Raw genomic sequence first — 15510 nt, 5'->3', positions numbered from 1 at the left:
ATAACTCAGCTCTCATCGCTCATGGATAGCCAGGATATAAGCACAACACAATTTGGAGGTTAAAATACATAAATAAAAAGAAAAGAAAAGAGCTAATACTTAGAGGAAACTGCAGGAATTCATGGAGTTGGATCGTCAAAAATCACATAGGAATAGTTGTTGATACAGATTTTAGAGATTTCAGACCAAGGAGGGAAGAGCATCATTCTTGGATGAGGCCAAATTTCTAATTTCAAATTATAATATGGTTAAGTGAACTTCTGCAGGTAGTGTAACAGCTCAGGAGACTGGCCACCAAATGGCAGGCTAGGTTGGCCAGTGGAAACCTGGACTGAATGCTAAATCCAGCTAAGTAACAATGAAAAGCCAGAAAGCCTTTGGCACAAAGTGTGGGATATCAGTGCTACAGGGGCTCCCAGAGGCTCAACCTTCTGAGTGACACCTTCACTGTGTCCCTGATAGGATAACATTTGCCTTCCCAGAGAGTGCACGTGTGTATGGAAAGCATTGGAATCTTTCAGAAGTGCTTTCCAGTCTTTAACAGAGTGAGATGCTGGTGGAAGGGACTGGCTTCAAAATGAGATTCGTGATGTTAGTGGGATGGAAGGAGCCTCAGAGGCCATAGTCACCAGGGCTCTGACATCTCTAGTTGTGGATAAATCATTGTGAGGCTCCTAATAATAAAAATGGGAGGCAGCTAGCCTAGGTCAGTGAAGGGGGACTGCCTAGAGCACTAAGGTACAGAAAGGGCTCCTTTGCATCCAACTCCTGGCCTGGGTCAGTTCATGATCCAGAACCCTTCAGTGTTAGGCATATGTAAGGAAGAACTCTGCCCCATAACATCAACACTCATATACCATGAACTTCCTCTTCATCTTCCCTTAAGAATCTACAGCCACCTACCATGGTAGCTCCGGGGGTAAAGAGAAATACACTGTTTGGGATCTATTAGGTTCTGGCCTTGAGCTAACTAATTCCTGGGAACCCAGAATGTCACTATTTTATGCTAGTTAGAATGGACCCTTTGCAGGCCAGGAGATGGAAAGAGTTTTGGCCCAAACTGCACTTACATTAGGAACTACCTATTTTTCCCAATGTATGGTTGGAGCAGCTATCTAGAGAAAGTGATAGAATACCCACACTGGTCTCTTAATCCAATGAATAAGGAGGACCATTAAAATAGCAAGAGCAAATGCAAGCTTTGCAAAAGGCTAAGTCTCTAGGTGAGTTACAGAGGTCTGAACTGCTACAGAAGATTATAAATTGCAGGAAAATGAGATACTACATCTCCATGTGTGAGTTTAGTGATGGCATGAAGCGAGTGCTCAGTTAACTCCTAGTATTAGCTATTCTGATGATTCCTATTACCACCTCCCCACATGCAAACTACAAAATAAACTAGCATAAAAGACTGGCAGTGTTTAAGGATGTCAGATTATAATATACGAATCGTGTAGAGGTGCCGATTTACAGGTGCTTTTCCAGATGCACTCTCCTTTCGACAAATTAGCATAACTGCTGGAATATAGCTATTGACTAATAGCTGTTTTTTCCTCTACCGTGCACAAAGACTACATGAAGCGGTTCCCATTCTCATGGCAGGAGCAGCCTCAGGGATTAATCATCTTGACCTCTCTCTGATGTGATCTGGTTCAGGAGGATTTTGTCTGTTTCACAGGGCATCACCCTGACAACTATGCTGATGACATCAAGCTCACAGGACTTGAAGGAATTATGTACCTTAGCTGTTCAGGCTGGACATAAAAAATATGGTCTGCCACTTCTGCCAAATTTTCTGAAAGTCAAAGACCTGTGGCATGTCAGGATATCCCCTCCAACATAAAGGACAAGTTGCTGCTCCTTGCCCATCCCCCTCCCTCCTTAGGAAGGACTGATGCATGCTGAGCCATTTTAGATTTTGAAGACAGCCTATACCACAGGCATGCTGGTGTCTTGTTCTGATTCATTTATTGAGTGATCTGAAAAGAGAGAAGGCTCTTTAGCTAACCCAGGCCACAAAGAAATTGGTTCTGGTTGATTCTGTGGGGCCCTAACTGTCTGTGCTTAAGGCTGAGCAGAAAAATCATAATGAAAAAGTTTAGGATTTGGGGACAAAACCATGATCCTGTCAGCAAGTTTAGCTGGGTTGCTAGCTTAGCATCGGGCTCTGGTAGAGACGATAAGCCTGACCATGGGTAACTAGATATTCAAGTGACTTCAGCTGCCCATTATCAGCTAAGTACTATATGACTTAATAAGCCACAAATTTAAACATGTCCAACAAAATTCTACCACCAGATGGAAGTGATGTGCACAGAACACCTGCCACCTAGCCACTCTAGACACACCTAACTTCCCAATGATATCAATAGTTAACAGAAGAAAAAAGTCCAGCCTAGTGCACAAATGGCTCTGTGAGACATACTGGCCCATTCTGGAAGTGGACTAATACAGGATAATCTACTTAAGGGATGTTCTGAACGAGTACAGAAGAGAAATCCTTCCAGGAAACAGAACTTCAAGCAAGGTATCACACTACCTCACTGGAGGTCAGGATCTAAGCCGATCCCTGGGTGGTGGACAACTGGAACAAGAAAGACAGGAAATATTTATGCTTCACCTGTATGCTCACCAGATAGCATTCACCGTTAAAAACCCAAGAGATGCTGCTCGGCCCTTTCCTTCACTACCTGCGGTGCTAGCCCAATGAACCCATGAACACAGTGGCCATGGTAGCATGGCAATTGGCTCTCACCACAGTATCTGTTTAAATCTGCCTACCACGCCTCTAGGAATACCACCTCCATCCAGGGATTTACCGGAATGTTTTATCTCAGGCAATATTCCTCCAAACAAAAAACTCATTTCACAGAAAAAGACATTTGGCCATGAGGTCACAAACCCTATTACCTAGAAGCAGTGGGCACTATGGATTATGAAACAGTAGAGTGCCTGTTTGGGACCTAGCTATGGTATTCAGGCTGGGTGCTATCTTCGGGGATGAGGTAAATGTTCCCAATCAATAATGAGCACTACACAATACCATTTTTCCAATAGCCAAAAAAAGAGTCCAAGTTACTCCATTAACTCTTGCCCGGTAAATGGTCTCCTGCTTTAACTCTTGCCTCTTTCCTATCTATTCTCCACATCATTGCTAATGATTTTCTCGGAGTGCAAAGCTGCTCACATCACTCTCCACTCCTCTAAGCCCTTCAGTGATAAAACAGATATGAGTGGTGACTCACCCACCCAATAACCATTCTTCCCTTCCCCCTTGCTACTATGGCTTCCATTCTGTGGGCTTGTCTGCCTAACCCTGACACGACACAGGAAAAATCTGGACTGATCTCAGTCAGTTGCAGTAAGCCTAATTCTCCCTTGCTTGTGACTGATTTAAGAAAGAGCATGTGACAAGGGAAGTCTTCAGAAGCTCTTGGGAAAGTTTTCTTCACTGATAAAAGGAGACACACAGGAAGAAACAGTCATCCTTTTCCCACTGGACCTTGTTATACCTCCATGTGGCACTTAGGACTGAGGCAGACGTTTTGGCAACATGAGGGGAGTCAGCCTAAAAGACAAAGCTGACACATGGCTGAGTGGGAAGATGTGAAGGAGACTGAGAGTTTAACAATGCCCCAGCTGATGAATTAGCCAACTCTGGAACTGTTCCTCTCTGTCCATCCCCCTCTCTCTAATCATTACCACCTTTCGTCAACCTATCAGCACCTCGGCTCTTAACAACTAGGGGCTGCAGCCCCTAACTGTACTCCCTGCATCCATTCTGGTCTCCCTATGGGCTCTTCTCTATTTAGCTGCCAGAATGATTTTTCTCAAAATATAAATCTGGTTGGTCCATGGCTTTCTCTTCTCTCATCACAATCCACAACTTCTACAGCCTGGCCCAGTTGCCTTACACAGTTTCATATCTTACCACTTCCCCAAGTCTCTGCCCTTTAGGCACACACAGCCCTTCTTTATTTTTTGGATCCGCTCTTCCCTTACCCACCCTTACTAGTGATAGCTTGGCTCCTGCTATTTCCAGTGCCTGGAATATTTCCCACACCACTTTTACCAATGCCCTCGCCTATGATTAGGTCTCAATTAAAACATAATTTCTTCAAGGAAGGTCTGAACTGGAATCAGAACTGGTGGCTGGGAATATCAACTGGTAGATCCCCAAACATGTTCAGCTTCCTTAAGGGAGTTACAAAAAAAAACTACAAATCTAAATACCCCAAATGATGCCTGTGCTCAGCAGTCTTTCATGGTCTTCATTTCTATACTGATTTATTCCTATTGTCTATTGCTTAAGACACTCTGCGACCCCTGTTCCAGACTCTAAAAGGCCACTTCTTAATATAGGCTCCTACAACTATGCACCAGTCCTTCATGTCTTGTATTACTGTCTGAATTTATATATTTTTGTTCTTATTTATGGGGGTTTTCCTACTGGACAGTGAGTTCCCTGAGTGTAGGGACTGGATCTGTTTTTGCTCCCCAGAAAATCCTTGGTGCCTCACACATATTAGATGCCTGGTAAGTATTTATTAAACAAACAAAGTAACAGATGCGATGATGGATGGATGGATGGGTAGATGAGAGAGGTGAGGCAAATCTTATTTCATTTCCTGTCTATGATCACATAGGAAAGGAGTCAGATGAACCTGGTAGAAAATTTCTCACCTCTTAACCCGTTAGAAACCTGTTTTCTACCCCGTGACTCAAAAGGCCCGACCTTCGGTCTGCCTTCCTCCCTGCTGACACACCAGCCTCAGCAAAGAACTCACATTGAATTCCTCTCTGAAGAGCTTATTGTCATCAGCCATTCTCCGGTTAATCTCCTCTTCCAGCTTGTCCACGGGTAGGGGTGGATACTTCCTGTTGGTGCTTGGAGACCTGGCCAGAAGTGGCACACTCTGGGGTTCTGCAGTATACAAGGGGGAAGGTTGGTCAGGTGCTCTGGAGACCCAGCCCTTCTCTGGAGACTAAACTGGGTGTTCTATCTCATGCACCAGGCCTCCAAAAACCAGGAATGCTTTCTTCAAGTCTTCCCCCTCCTTGCCCTTTTAGGATGGGAAACCCCTAATTTCTTGATTTTCTTCTCCATGAAGGTTCCCCATGTCATTAAGGGGGGCCTTACCCACATCCTCAGTGCGGCCATTGGATAAGCGGAAAGAATTGGAATGGCTCCCAGCTTGCTTGTATTTCTTAAACCTAATGAGAAAATGTTCATAGTGAAAAAGCAAGCATAGAGTCAGGAGAGACCAATCACTAGCTTTATGTTTCCATGTATCAATTCAGCATCCTAAATCTCCTTTACCAAATAAACATGTTCTTTTAGAGACAGGTCCTGCACATGCTGAGGCAGCTCCATTCCAGGGTGATCGAGTGCCTCAGGATGTTCCTGCTCATCCTCAGCACACTAGAATCCAACCCAGGTGCCATAACAGTATATTCTGGCTTGTATGGCTCCTCTGTGTGGCTCCAGTTCCAGGACTCACTGGAGATGACAGCCGCACCAGGTGGAGAAGGGGTAAGTGAGTAGAATACAGTGGAGGGGAGATAAGAATATCCCTATTAAGCTAAAATAGCTTAATAGGGGTATTTCCCCGGTGCAATCAGGGAGAAGCCCGGAGCTTCAGACTGGGTGGGCACAGGTCTGGCTACAAGTCTCCTGCAGAATGGTGGAGACACATGACAAATTGTAGGGGTGTGTAAGGTTCCCTTCTCTTTATCCCTGCAAAAGAACAGAGGGAGCACAGAGCAGCTTAAGCCAAAGATAAGGGCAGAGTTAATCCCAATTAGCCAGGGCAGTAACTTTAGCAGGAAGAGGACAAATGCATCTCTCTCTTCTCTCCCCTGGCTTCCCCTTGCTTGCTTTTCCTTCCTGTTTGAGGAACAATATCTAGGGGACCCTGAAGAAAGTCAGAAGGGGGAACTCTAATTCACGCGGTTCAGTTCAGCACACCAGGGTCAGGGATCCTAGATCTTAGGTGTGCCCCCAAACCCCCAACTAGAAATACAGGTCTCTAGTCAGCGCACCTTCTCCATTCAGGTACTTTTAGGGGTTGCTACAGTAGGGTTAGATCTGGGGATCTTAACCCACCTAACAGCAATGACACAGATTATATCTTTTCCCTCAACCTCAAACCACCATCCTGGGCTTTAGGTTAAACTGGAGCTGGGGACTGGATTTGGGCAGATGGAAGCAAAGCGGAGGGGCTGGGTCTTGAGGAAGACTATGTAGAGCTTTTAAACCATTACTATGTAGAATTTTAATTTTAGTATCACAAGGCAGTCCCCTCTATCCTATTCACTGTTCTTATCTCACTGTCTTCTGGACTGTGTGGGCATACTGAGACCCTGGGGTATTGTAACAGAGTCCAAGAGAACGTAGAAGCTTTAGCATGCTCACCTTAACATGTACAGAACTATGATAATAAACACGATCACGAGCAGAGAGGACAGGGCTACCATCACTGCAATAATTGGCGTCTCATCTGAAATGGAGAGAATACGTCATTACCATCGTATGCAATGGAGAGCTCACTCAATGCTTCTGTAGATGGCAGGCCATGGACAGTGAGTGAGAGACAGAACATGTTCCACTGCCACCCCAGGGCCAGTGTGGGTGGAAGGCGAGGCAAAAGGTAGGGTGAGGACCCAGAGTGACACGCCCATCCCATCTCTGATTTGGACATTTGTTTACTGGCTCCCTACATTAGAATAAAAGCCCTATAAGGCAAAGACTCTGTTTCTTTCATTGCTATAGAGTCTAAAACAGCACGTAGTGCATGCGTGCGTGCGCACACACACACACACACACACACACACACACACACACACAAGAAACAAAAACCAAAAAACCCTCAAATATTTGAAAGCATGAACATGTCAATCCTGATGGCAAGCTAGGTATGTAGGGCCATCAGTGCACTCTGTCCTAGTCTCAATGGGCTCCATCTAGAGGAAGATAGGAGAGGAAGGTAAAAGGGCAATTTTCCTATTGTAAACTCAAATGGTTTCCTGGCATAGAGAACAATGTTCCTGATTAAAGATCCTTAAGCACTACATATCTATTTTTTTTTTTCAACGTTTATTTATTTTTGGGACAGAGAGAGACAGAGCATGAACGGGGGAGGGGCAGAGAGAGAGGGAGACACAGAATCGGAAACAGGCTCCAGGCTCTGAGCCATCAGCCCAGAGCCCGACGCGGGGCTCAAACTCACGGACCGCGAGATCGTGACCTGGCTGAAGTCGGACGCTTAACCGACTGCGCCACCCAGGCGCCCCAGCACTACATATCTAAAAATGCCGGGTACTCTTTTGTACCTCTTTGCACGGCTACCTTTTACCAGGAGCTCAACTACAGCAACATCTGGCTCAGAGACAGAACAACTCCTCCCTTCATTCCAAAGGGCCTGGCTTCCTATCCACCCAATACTTAGCCTCCTTTCTCATGGCAGCTAACCAGGTGCCGACTCATCCTCCTCCAGGCCCACACCCCCACCACGAACCATACAACTAGTCTGTGTTTGTAACTAACTTCACCATTTCCGTTTCGCTAAAAGGGAGGGCGTGTCCCTCCCATGCAAAGGTCAATCCTGTCACATATGGTCTGGATTACATCCATTATTGTCACCTCAAAGACTTGTCTTACTTTTTTTTTTTTTAACTTTTTTTAACTTTTATTTTTTATTGAGACAGACAGACAGACAGACACAGAGCATGAGTGGGGGAGGGGCAGAGAGAGAGGGAGACACAAAATCTGAAGCAGGCTCCAGGCTGAGCTGTCAGCACAGAGCCTGACTCGGGGCTTGAATTCGCAAACTGCAAGATTATGACCTGAGCTGAGGTTGGAGGTGAAGTTGGACTGAGCCACCCAGGTGACCCAAAGACTTGTCTTCTTGATCAGTAACTGTAGCAGGGTACTGTTCCAGACTCTGAGAACAGAGAAGTCATCAAGCAGACAAGTGACTGAGAGCCTACAATCTGGGGGAAGTAGGGGCATATTAATTGACAAACAAGTAAACATACAATTTCAGACAAGGACAAGTGTTATGAAGAAGAGTAAAAGGAGAGACTGATGGGCTAGAGGGGGTTATTTCAGAGTAGTTTGGGAAGGTCTATAGTGCTTACACTTAGCAGACGTCTAAATAACGTGAAGAAGTAAACCATCGAATATCTGCACAAGGAGCTTTCTAGGTACAGAGAACAGCAAGCATAATCTCCCTTAGCAACTTGGCAGGTTCAAGAAATAGCACAAAGGCCAGTTTTAGTACAGGATGTGACTGCAGAGGTGGGCAGGAGCCAGAAGACTTGGGGCTTTGTAGGCCATGGTAAGCAGTGTGGATTTAATTTTGAATGTGACGAGAAGCGCTATGTGATTGGAGGGCTCTGAAAAGGAAAGAAATATAACTGGATTTACATTCTTTTAAAAGATCAGCTAGCTAAACTGACTCATAAGCAGCAGTCATGAGATGGGAAGTAATCTGGCAGAATATGGCATCATAAAAGCCAAGAAAAGAGTGTTTCAAGGAGGGAGTAATCAACTCAACCAGATACTGTCAATAGATTTTAAGTAGGTGAGTTTCACAGAGAAGTGAAACAAGATATGACAAGACAGCAGCTATTGGTGACTTTTTTTTTTTTAACGTTTATTTATTATTGAGAGACAGAGAGACATAGAGCATGAGCAGGGGAAGGGTAGAGGGGGGAGACACAGAACCCGAAGCAGACTCCAGGCTCCGAGCTGTCAGCACAGAGCCCAACGCGGGGCTTGAACTCTCAAACTGTGAGATCATGACCTGAGCCGAAGTCAGTCGCTCAACCAACTGAGCCACCCAGGCACCCCTATTGGTGACCTTTCAAAGAGTGGTCTCAGTTGAGTAGTCGGTGAGAAAGCCGAAAGGGAGTGAAATAAAGATGGAAAGAGAAGAGAGTGAGATACTACTTCTTCTCTGAGGTGAGGACTTTGACCATAAAGAGGTGCAGAGAGAAGGAACAGCAGCTGGAGGGAGATGTGGGATGGAAAGGTTTTTTAAAAGAGATGGGAAGGGGGCGCCTGGGTGGCTCAGTTGGTTAAGCGGCCGACTTCAGCTCAGGTCATGATCTCACGGTCCGTGAGTTCGAGCCCCACGTCGGGCTCTGTGCTGACAGCTCAGAGCCTGGAGCCTGTTTCGGATTCTGTGTCTCCCTCTCTCTGACCCTCCCCTGTTCATGCTCTGTCTCTCTCTGTCTCAAAAATAAATAAATGTTAAAAAAAAAAAAATTAAAAAAAAAAAAAGAGATGGGAGGTATACCATGCTTCTTTGTTGATGGCAATTTTCTTTCTTTTTTTTTTTTTTTCAACGTTTATTTATTTTTGGGACAGAGAGAGACAGAGCATGAACGGGGGAGGGGCAGACAGAGAGGGAGACACAGAATCGGAAACAGGCTCCAGGCTCTGAGCCATCAGCCCAGAGCCCGACGCGGGGCTCGAACTCACGGACCGCGAGATCGTGACCTGGCCGAAGTCGGACGCTTAACCGACTGCGCCACCCAGGCGCCCCTGTTGATGGCAATTTTCAAACACACCCTGGTATGTGGCTCTCATATGAAATGAGCATTCAAACCGGATGTACTCCCTCCTTTTTGAAGAACTTTCAACTCTTGGTTCCCACAACAAAGCACTCCTCTGATTTTCTACCTCTTGGCTGCTCCACCTCATTTTAACCTTACTAGCTGTTCCTCTTTCAACAACAGGTCTCAAAGTGTCTGACTTCCTCAGGGCTCCGTCCCTGGCCTCTTTTCTTTTTCTTTATTTAAATTCTTTTAATTTTTTTAAATGCTTATTTATTTTTGAGAGAGGGAGAGTGTGAACAGGGGAGGGGCAGAAACAGAGGGAGACAGAGGATCCCAAGCAGGCTCTGTGCTGACAGCACAGAGTCCGACGTGGGGCTCGAACTTATGATGAGATGATGACCTGAGCGGAAGTCAGAGGCATAACTGACTGAGCCACCCAGGCACACGCTGGCACTCTTTCCTGACCTCTATCTAGCCAATCTGATCAGACAGATGGCTGTAAGCACAAATGATATGCTAGCAGCGCCCACATTTGCACTGGTTGGTCAGACCTCTCTTCTGGGCCTATATGCCACCTCCACTTAAATTTCACAGGCAGTGAAACCTTCCGTGTCTAAAACCTTTCCCTCACCATTCAGTAGTCAGCACTACCATGCACCCTGCTGCTCAAGAAACGTGGATATCCCCTTGATTTCTTCCTCTTGCTTATTATCTATAACCAACCCAGCTATAAGTAATATGTTTTAGGGCTAAAATCAATGCCTCAAATTTGTCTGCCTATTTCCATTCTGTTGCCATCACTGTAGTTTCAATCCCCATCCTCTCTCCTCTGGACCACAGTAAGCCTCTGTCCACTGCCAAACCATTCTCCCCAAAGCAGGCAGAGTGGTCTCTAAGAAAGCGAGTCAGACCAACTTCTTCTCTTATAAAACCTTTTGATAGTTTCCCAAGCCTTTAGAAGGAAATCTAACTCCCTCACCCTGGCCTAGAACAACCTCCCCCGCTGGCCCCTGCCCACCCTATCCCCTGCTACACTTTGCTTGCTCACTCCACTTCTGCCTCTAACACCCTTCATGCTGAGTTCATTCCTTCCCTAGGCCTTCCAATATGTTATTCCTTCCTGCTTTACATAGCCTCCCTCCGTTCTTTGCTTGGCTACCTCCTAGTCATTCAGTTCTCATTTTAAGTGTTACTTTTCCCAGAGAGGTCTCTCTTGACTTCCTAAAACTAAATTAGGATCTGAAGTCTTAGTTTCCTTATCTCTAAAATAAGTTATCTGCAGATTAAATGAGATCATCCATGTAAAGTTCTTGGCGCAGTAACCAGGTACGCACGGTATGTATTCAGTCAGTATTGGCTACTATCTTCCTTGTTATTCTCACAAAGCATTCTGTTACTGCTCTTGATAATACTTCCCACACTTTGTAGTTATATACTTATTTGAGCGTAGTTGATAATGAGTGTCTGTCCTTTACACCATAAATTCCACAAGGGCTAGAATTACATATCTGCTTTGTTTCTCACCACATACCTAAAACCCAGACAGAATTTCACATACATTTGGCACTAAACAAATACTAGATTAATGACTTATTGCTAAATATGGCTTTGTTAAATGTCAATCACAAAGGGCTGTCCACCACGCATAAAAAGAAGGTAATCAGAGACATCTGGCTCAAGAGAGTGAACTGAATCCATAATCTTACTTCTTTCTCTTCCCAAAATTACATTGAAATGATAGAAGAAATATAAAAATACTAATGAATCAAAAGCATATCTGGAAGGCAACAAAGAGTGGCATTAGTAGACCCGAAACAGGGATCTGCAGAAGACAACGCAGAAGGACTGGACTACTGGAGAGATCAATCAGAGCCGAAGAGCCTCCAGTTGAAAGGTTAAGTACTAGCTCAACAAGTCTGGGCCTGGAAACACCCCAAGCTTAGAGTCAACCAGGCCTACCCGTGGATGAATGTAGGCCTTAGGGTGGCAGGATGGTATTTAACCAAAGGTTTGTCAATGCAGGGCCCGTACACCCACAGGCTGGGTAACAAGCTGTGTGCCCCATTCAGACTTAGCTGGGAAAACAGCACTCTATATAGAGTAGAAGTTCTGTCAGAGAGTGCTGATGGCTTTTTTTTTTTTAAATATAAGTTGCACATATATTTTTACACTTCGTATTATGGAAAACTTTCAAACTTACATAAAGAGAACACTACAGCAAATTCCTGTGTACATATCACTTTACTTCCAACGTTATCACTATTATGTCAGTTTTTTAAATCTCTACCAGGGCTTCTCAACCTCACACTACTGACATTTTGGGCCAGATAATTCTCTGCTGTGGGGGGACTGTCATATGCACTGTAAAATGTTTAACAACATCCCTAGGCTCTACCTACTAGATGCCAGCAGAAAACCTCAATTGTGATGACCAAAGTCATCTGCAGACATTGCCAAATGTCCTCTGGGAGAAATCCACCCTGAGTTGAGAACCACTGGTCTATACCCACTCCACTGGATTATTTTATTTTATTCTTTTTTTCTTTTTTGAGAGAGACAGAGCGAGAGAGCACGTGCACACGCAGGGGAGGGGCAGAGAGAAAGGGAGAATCTTAAGCAGCTCCACACTCAGCATGGAACCTGACACGGGGCTTGATCTCACAACCATGAGATCATGACCTGAGCTGAAATCAAAACTCAAAGGACTGAGTTGCCCAGGCGCCACCCCTCCCCCACTGGATTATTTTAAAGTGAAGCTGAACCTATCATTTCAGCTGTAATTATCTCAATATGTAACACTAAGAGATAAGGATTCTTAACATATCCAAAATACCATTATCCTATTTATAAAGCAACATTAATTCCTTAATCTAATATTCACTTACTGTTTAAATATCCCCGATTGCCTCATAAACGCTTTTTTCTGGTTTGGTTAGAATTGGCACCCAGAAAGGGTTTTTACATTGCACATGACTGCTAGGTACACTGGGCCCATAGAGAGTTTCCTGGGTCAGCCCTGATGACACAGAAAGGGCAAGGATTGGGCCTGAGGTAATTCTAGGTGGCCACAAGACATGAAGAAGGGGAAAAAAGAAAGGAAGGCAGCTCCACCTACAGGAGAACTGCGTCCAACTTCCTAAACCATGACTGAACCCCTAGTTTAGGATACGTCCCTGTTTGTCCTCCTGAAGTGATACCTACTGTGAGCACATTCTAATCCACTCAATGCTCCAGGGTAAAGCTCAACCAGAGCTCTCTAAGTGACCTTCACAGATACCAAGGACAGCGATGGCAGTCCTGGGAAACGGACACAATACAAGAAATAGAGTATTTCTTTAAATAGAATAATCTTTAAAAATATACTACGGGGCACCTGGGTGGTACAGTCAGTTAAGCGTTCGACTCTGGCTCAGGTCATGATCTCATGGTTCGTGAGTTTGAGCCTTGCGTCAGGCTCTGTGCTGACGGCTCAGGGCCTGGAGCCTGCTTCAGATTCTGTGTCTCCCTCTCTCTCTCTGCCCCTCCCCCACTCATGCTCTCTTTCTCTCTCTCAAAAGTAAATAAACATTAAAAATATATATATTAAAAAAAATAAAAATATATTGCAACAGCACACTGCATCAATTTTTTTAAAAGGCCACTATAAAACAAGGAGCAATCTCACACCTATCAGGGACTGCTGCTATCAAACAAACAAACTAACAAACAAACAACTCCAGAAAACAACAAGTGTTGGCCAGAATGTGGAGAAACTGGAGCCCTGTGCACTGCTGGTAGGAATGTAAAATGGTACGGTACTGTTGAAAACAGTATGGTGGTTCCACAAAACATTAAAAATAGAATTACTATATTATCCAGCAATTCTACTTCTGGGTATATGCCCCCCCCCCAAATTGGAAGCGGGATCTTGAAAAGATATTTGTATTCTCATGTTTGTAGCAGCATTAGTCACAACAGCTAACATGCAGAAGCAACCACATGGCCACTGGTGAGTGAACAGACAAGCAAAATGATGTATACACACACAAAGGAATATTTTCAGCCTTAAAAAGGAAGGAAATTCTGACATATGCTACAACATGGATGAACCTTGAAGACCTCATGCAAAGTGAATAAGCCAGTCACACAAAGACAAACAAATACTGTATGATTCCACTTGTACCTAGCGTAGTGAAATTCAGAGTCAGAAAGTAGAATGGGGGGGGAGGTGCCAGGGGCTGGAGGGAGGGGGGAATGGAGAGCTACAGTTTAGTGGGTATGGAGTTTCAATTTTACAAGATGAAAAGAATTATGGAGATGGATGGTGGAGATGATTGTGCAACAGTGTCAGTGAACTCAATGCCAGTGAATTGTACACTGAGTAATGGTTAAGATAGTAAATTTTGTTATGTGTGTTTTACTACAACAAAAGAAATGGGAGGGAAAGGAGCAATTTGAAAATTAAGAAAGTTCTTAGAATCTAAAACACGACTGGGGGAGAAACAATCTCAACAGAAAGGCTGAACAGGAGAACACATGAAACTGAAAAACCAATTAGTAATGTGAAAAACCACACCATGGAAGTTCCCAAGACACAAAGCAGTAAGAGTGAGATAGAAACTGTGACAGTAAAGAGACAAACTGGACAGATCTAGGAGTTCCCAAAGAAGAGAACAGTAAGGTAGGAAGGAAAGAAATTATACAAGAAAGTTTGCTCAGTTATCAGGCCAAAAGGGACCATTAAGTTTGAGTGGCAATACTGAAAAAGGAGATTTACCTAGATACATCCTGACCAAGCTTTTAAAACTTTGGATTGAAATCAACCAATTAACCAGAAGCCACCCTTAAAAACTTCCAACGGAAGAGAAAAGTTTCCCTATAATAGAGAAACAAGAATCAGATTTATGTATGACTTCACATCTATAATACCATCGCCAAAGCCAATGGTGCCCTGTCTACCAAGTTCTTAGGAAGCACTTTGAACCTGGAGTTATTCATCTAGCCAAATTTTCATTTCAGCAGGAGGTCAAAAGAAAGCCATTTCCAGAGCATGGGGCTTTAGGGTCAGACAAACCTGAGAGTTCAAATACCTATTATCCTACTTAGTAGTAGTGTGACAACCTCTTGGAAACTTTGTGGAATGCCTTATGAAATACAAACGTATTATCACTCTCCACCTCTTCCAGTTAATGGATGATTTAAAAGCAGCAGCATTTGCAAAGTGCCTGATATCAAGGGAAGACATTTGGCCTTGGCATCCAAAAGTTCACATATTAGCAGAGAACCTCAGTCCAGATTTTGGGCTCAGGCAAGTCTCTGCCTAAAACAGGAAAACTACAGCCCAAATGTAGCCCACTGCCAGCTTGTATAAATAAAATTTGATTGCAGCACATCTGTATTCATTTACACACTATCTATGACTGCTTTTGCACTACTAAGGCAGGGTTGAATAGATATGACCAAGATAGTATGATTGCAAAAGTGAAATTATATATTATCTGGTCCTTGATACAAAAAGTCTGCCAAACCCTGATCTAGAATGTTATTACCACCTCTCCATTTATACAATTCCAGATCAAATATCACCTTTTGTGAGTAACGGCTCATTTCCTGTACTTCCATAACACTATGTACCTACTCTGCTACAACACTAATCACACTGAATTAAAGTCATTGACTATATGTCCATTAAATCACAAATTTCTTGAAGGCATGGATTCAAGATCACACTGAGATATCCCTGCACTCAGCATTTATTCTTTCATTCAATAAATATTTGAGTGACTTATTGTGTCAGGCAGGTCTTGAGGGTACAGTAATGAATAAAATCAAAATTTCTTACCCTCATGAAGCTTACAGTCTAGTAGGGAAGAAAGAACAGGTAAGTAAAGAAATATATAATACATGTAGTAATGAGTGCTGTGAAGAAAAATAAGGCAGGGTAAAAGAGGAAATGAAGGAAGCATT

The 15510-nt window shown here is 44.0% G+C and overlaps 1 protein-coding gene across 6 annotated transcripts in view; it reads right to left on the bottom strand.

Annotated features, from left to right (window-relative positions):
• PTPRA (protein tyrosine phosphatase receptor type A) overlaps positions 1 to 15510 on the bottom strand; it is a 161442-nt gene that overhangs the window by 45340 nt on the left and 100592 nt on the right. For 5 of the 6 annotated variants that reach the window (XM_023251393.2, XM_023251391.2, XM_023251390.2 and 2 more), the window contains 3 exons: positions 6416 to 6500; positions 5141 to 5214; positions 4788 to 4924 (listed from right to left, as the gene is read on the bottom strand). In XM_023251393.2, the coding sequence (XP_023107161.1) occupies positions 4788 to 4924; positions 5141 to 5214; positions 6416 to 6500 (296 nt within the window). Of the gene's footprint in view, positions 1 to 4787; positions 4925 to 5140; positions 5215 to 6415; positions 6507 to 15510 lie in introns of those variants that run through there. The other variant, XM_019826747.2, reaches the window with a different exon arrangement.

The sequence above is a fragment of the Felis catus genome, chromosome A3, assembly GCF_018350175.1.
Source record: "Felis catus isolate Fca126 chromosome A3, F.catus_Fca126_mat1.0, whole genome shotgun sequence".
In the NCBI taxonomy this organism is placed as follows: Eukaryota; Metazoa; Chordata; class Mammalia; order Carnivora; family Felidae; genus Felis; species Felis catus.
The sequence above is the reverse complement of the archived record's forward strand: the minus strand, read 5'-3'. Positions and strand labels throughout refer to the sequence as shown.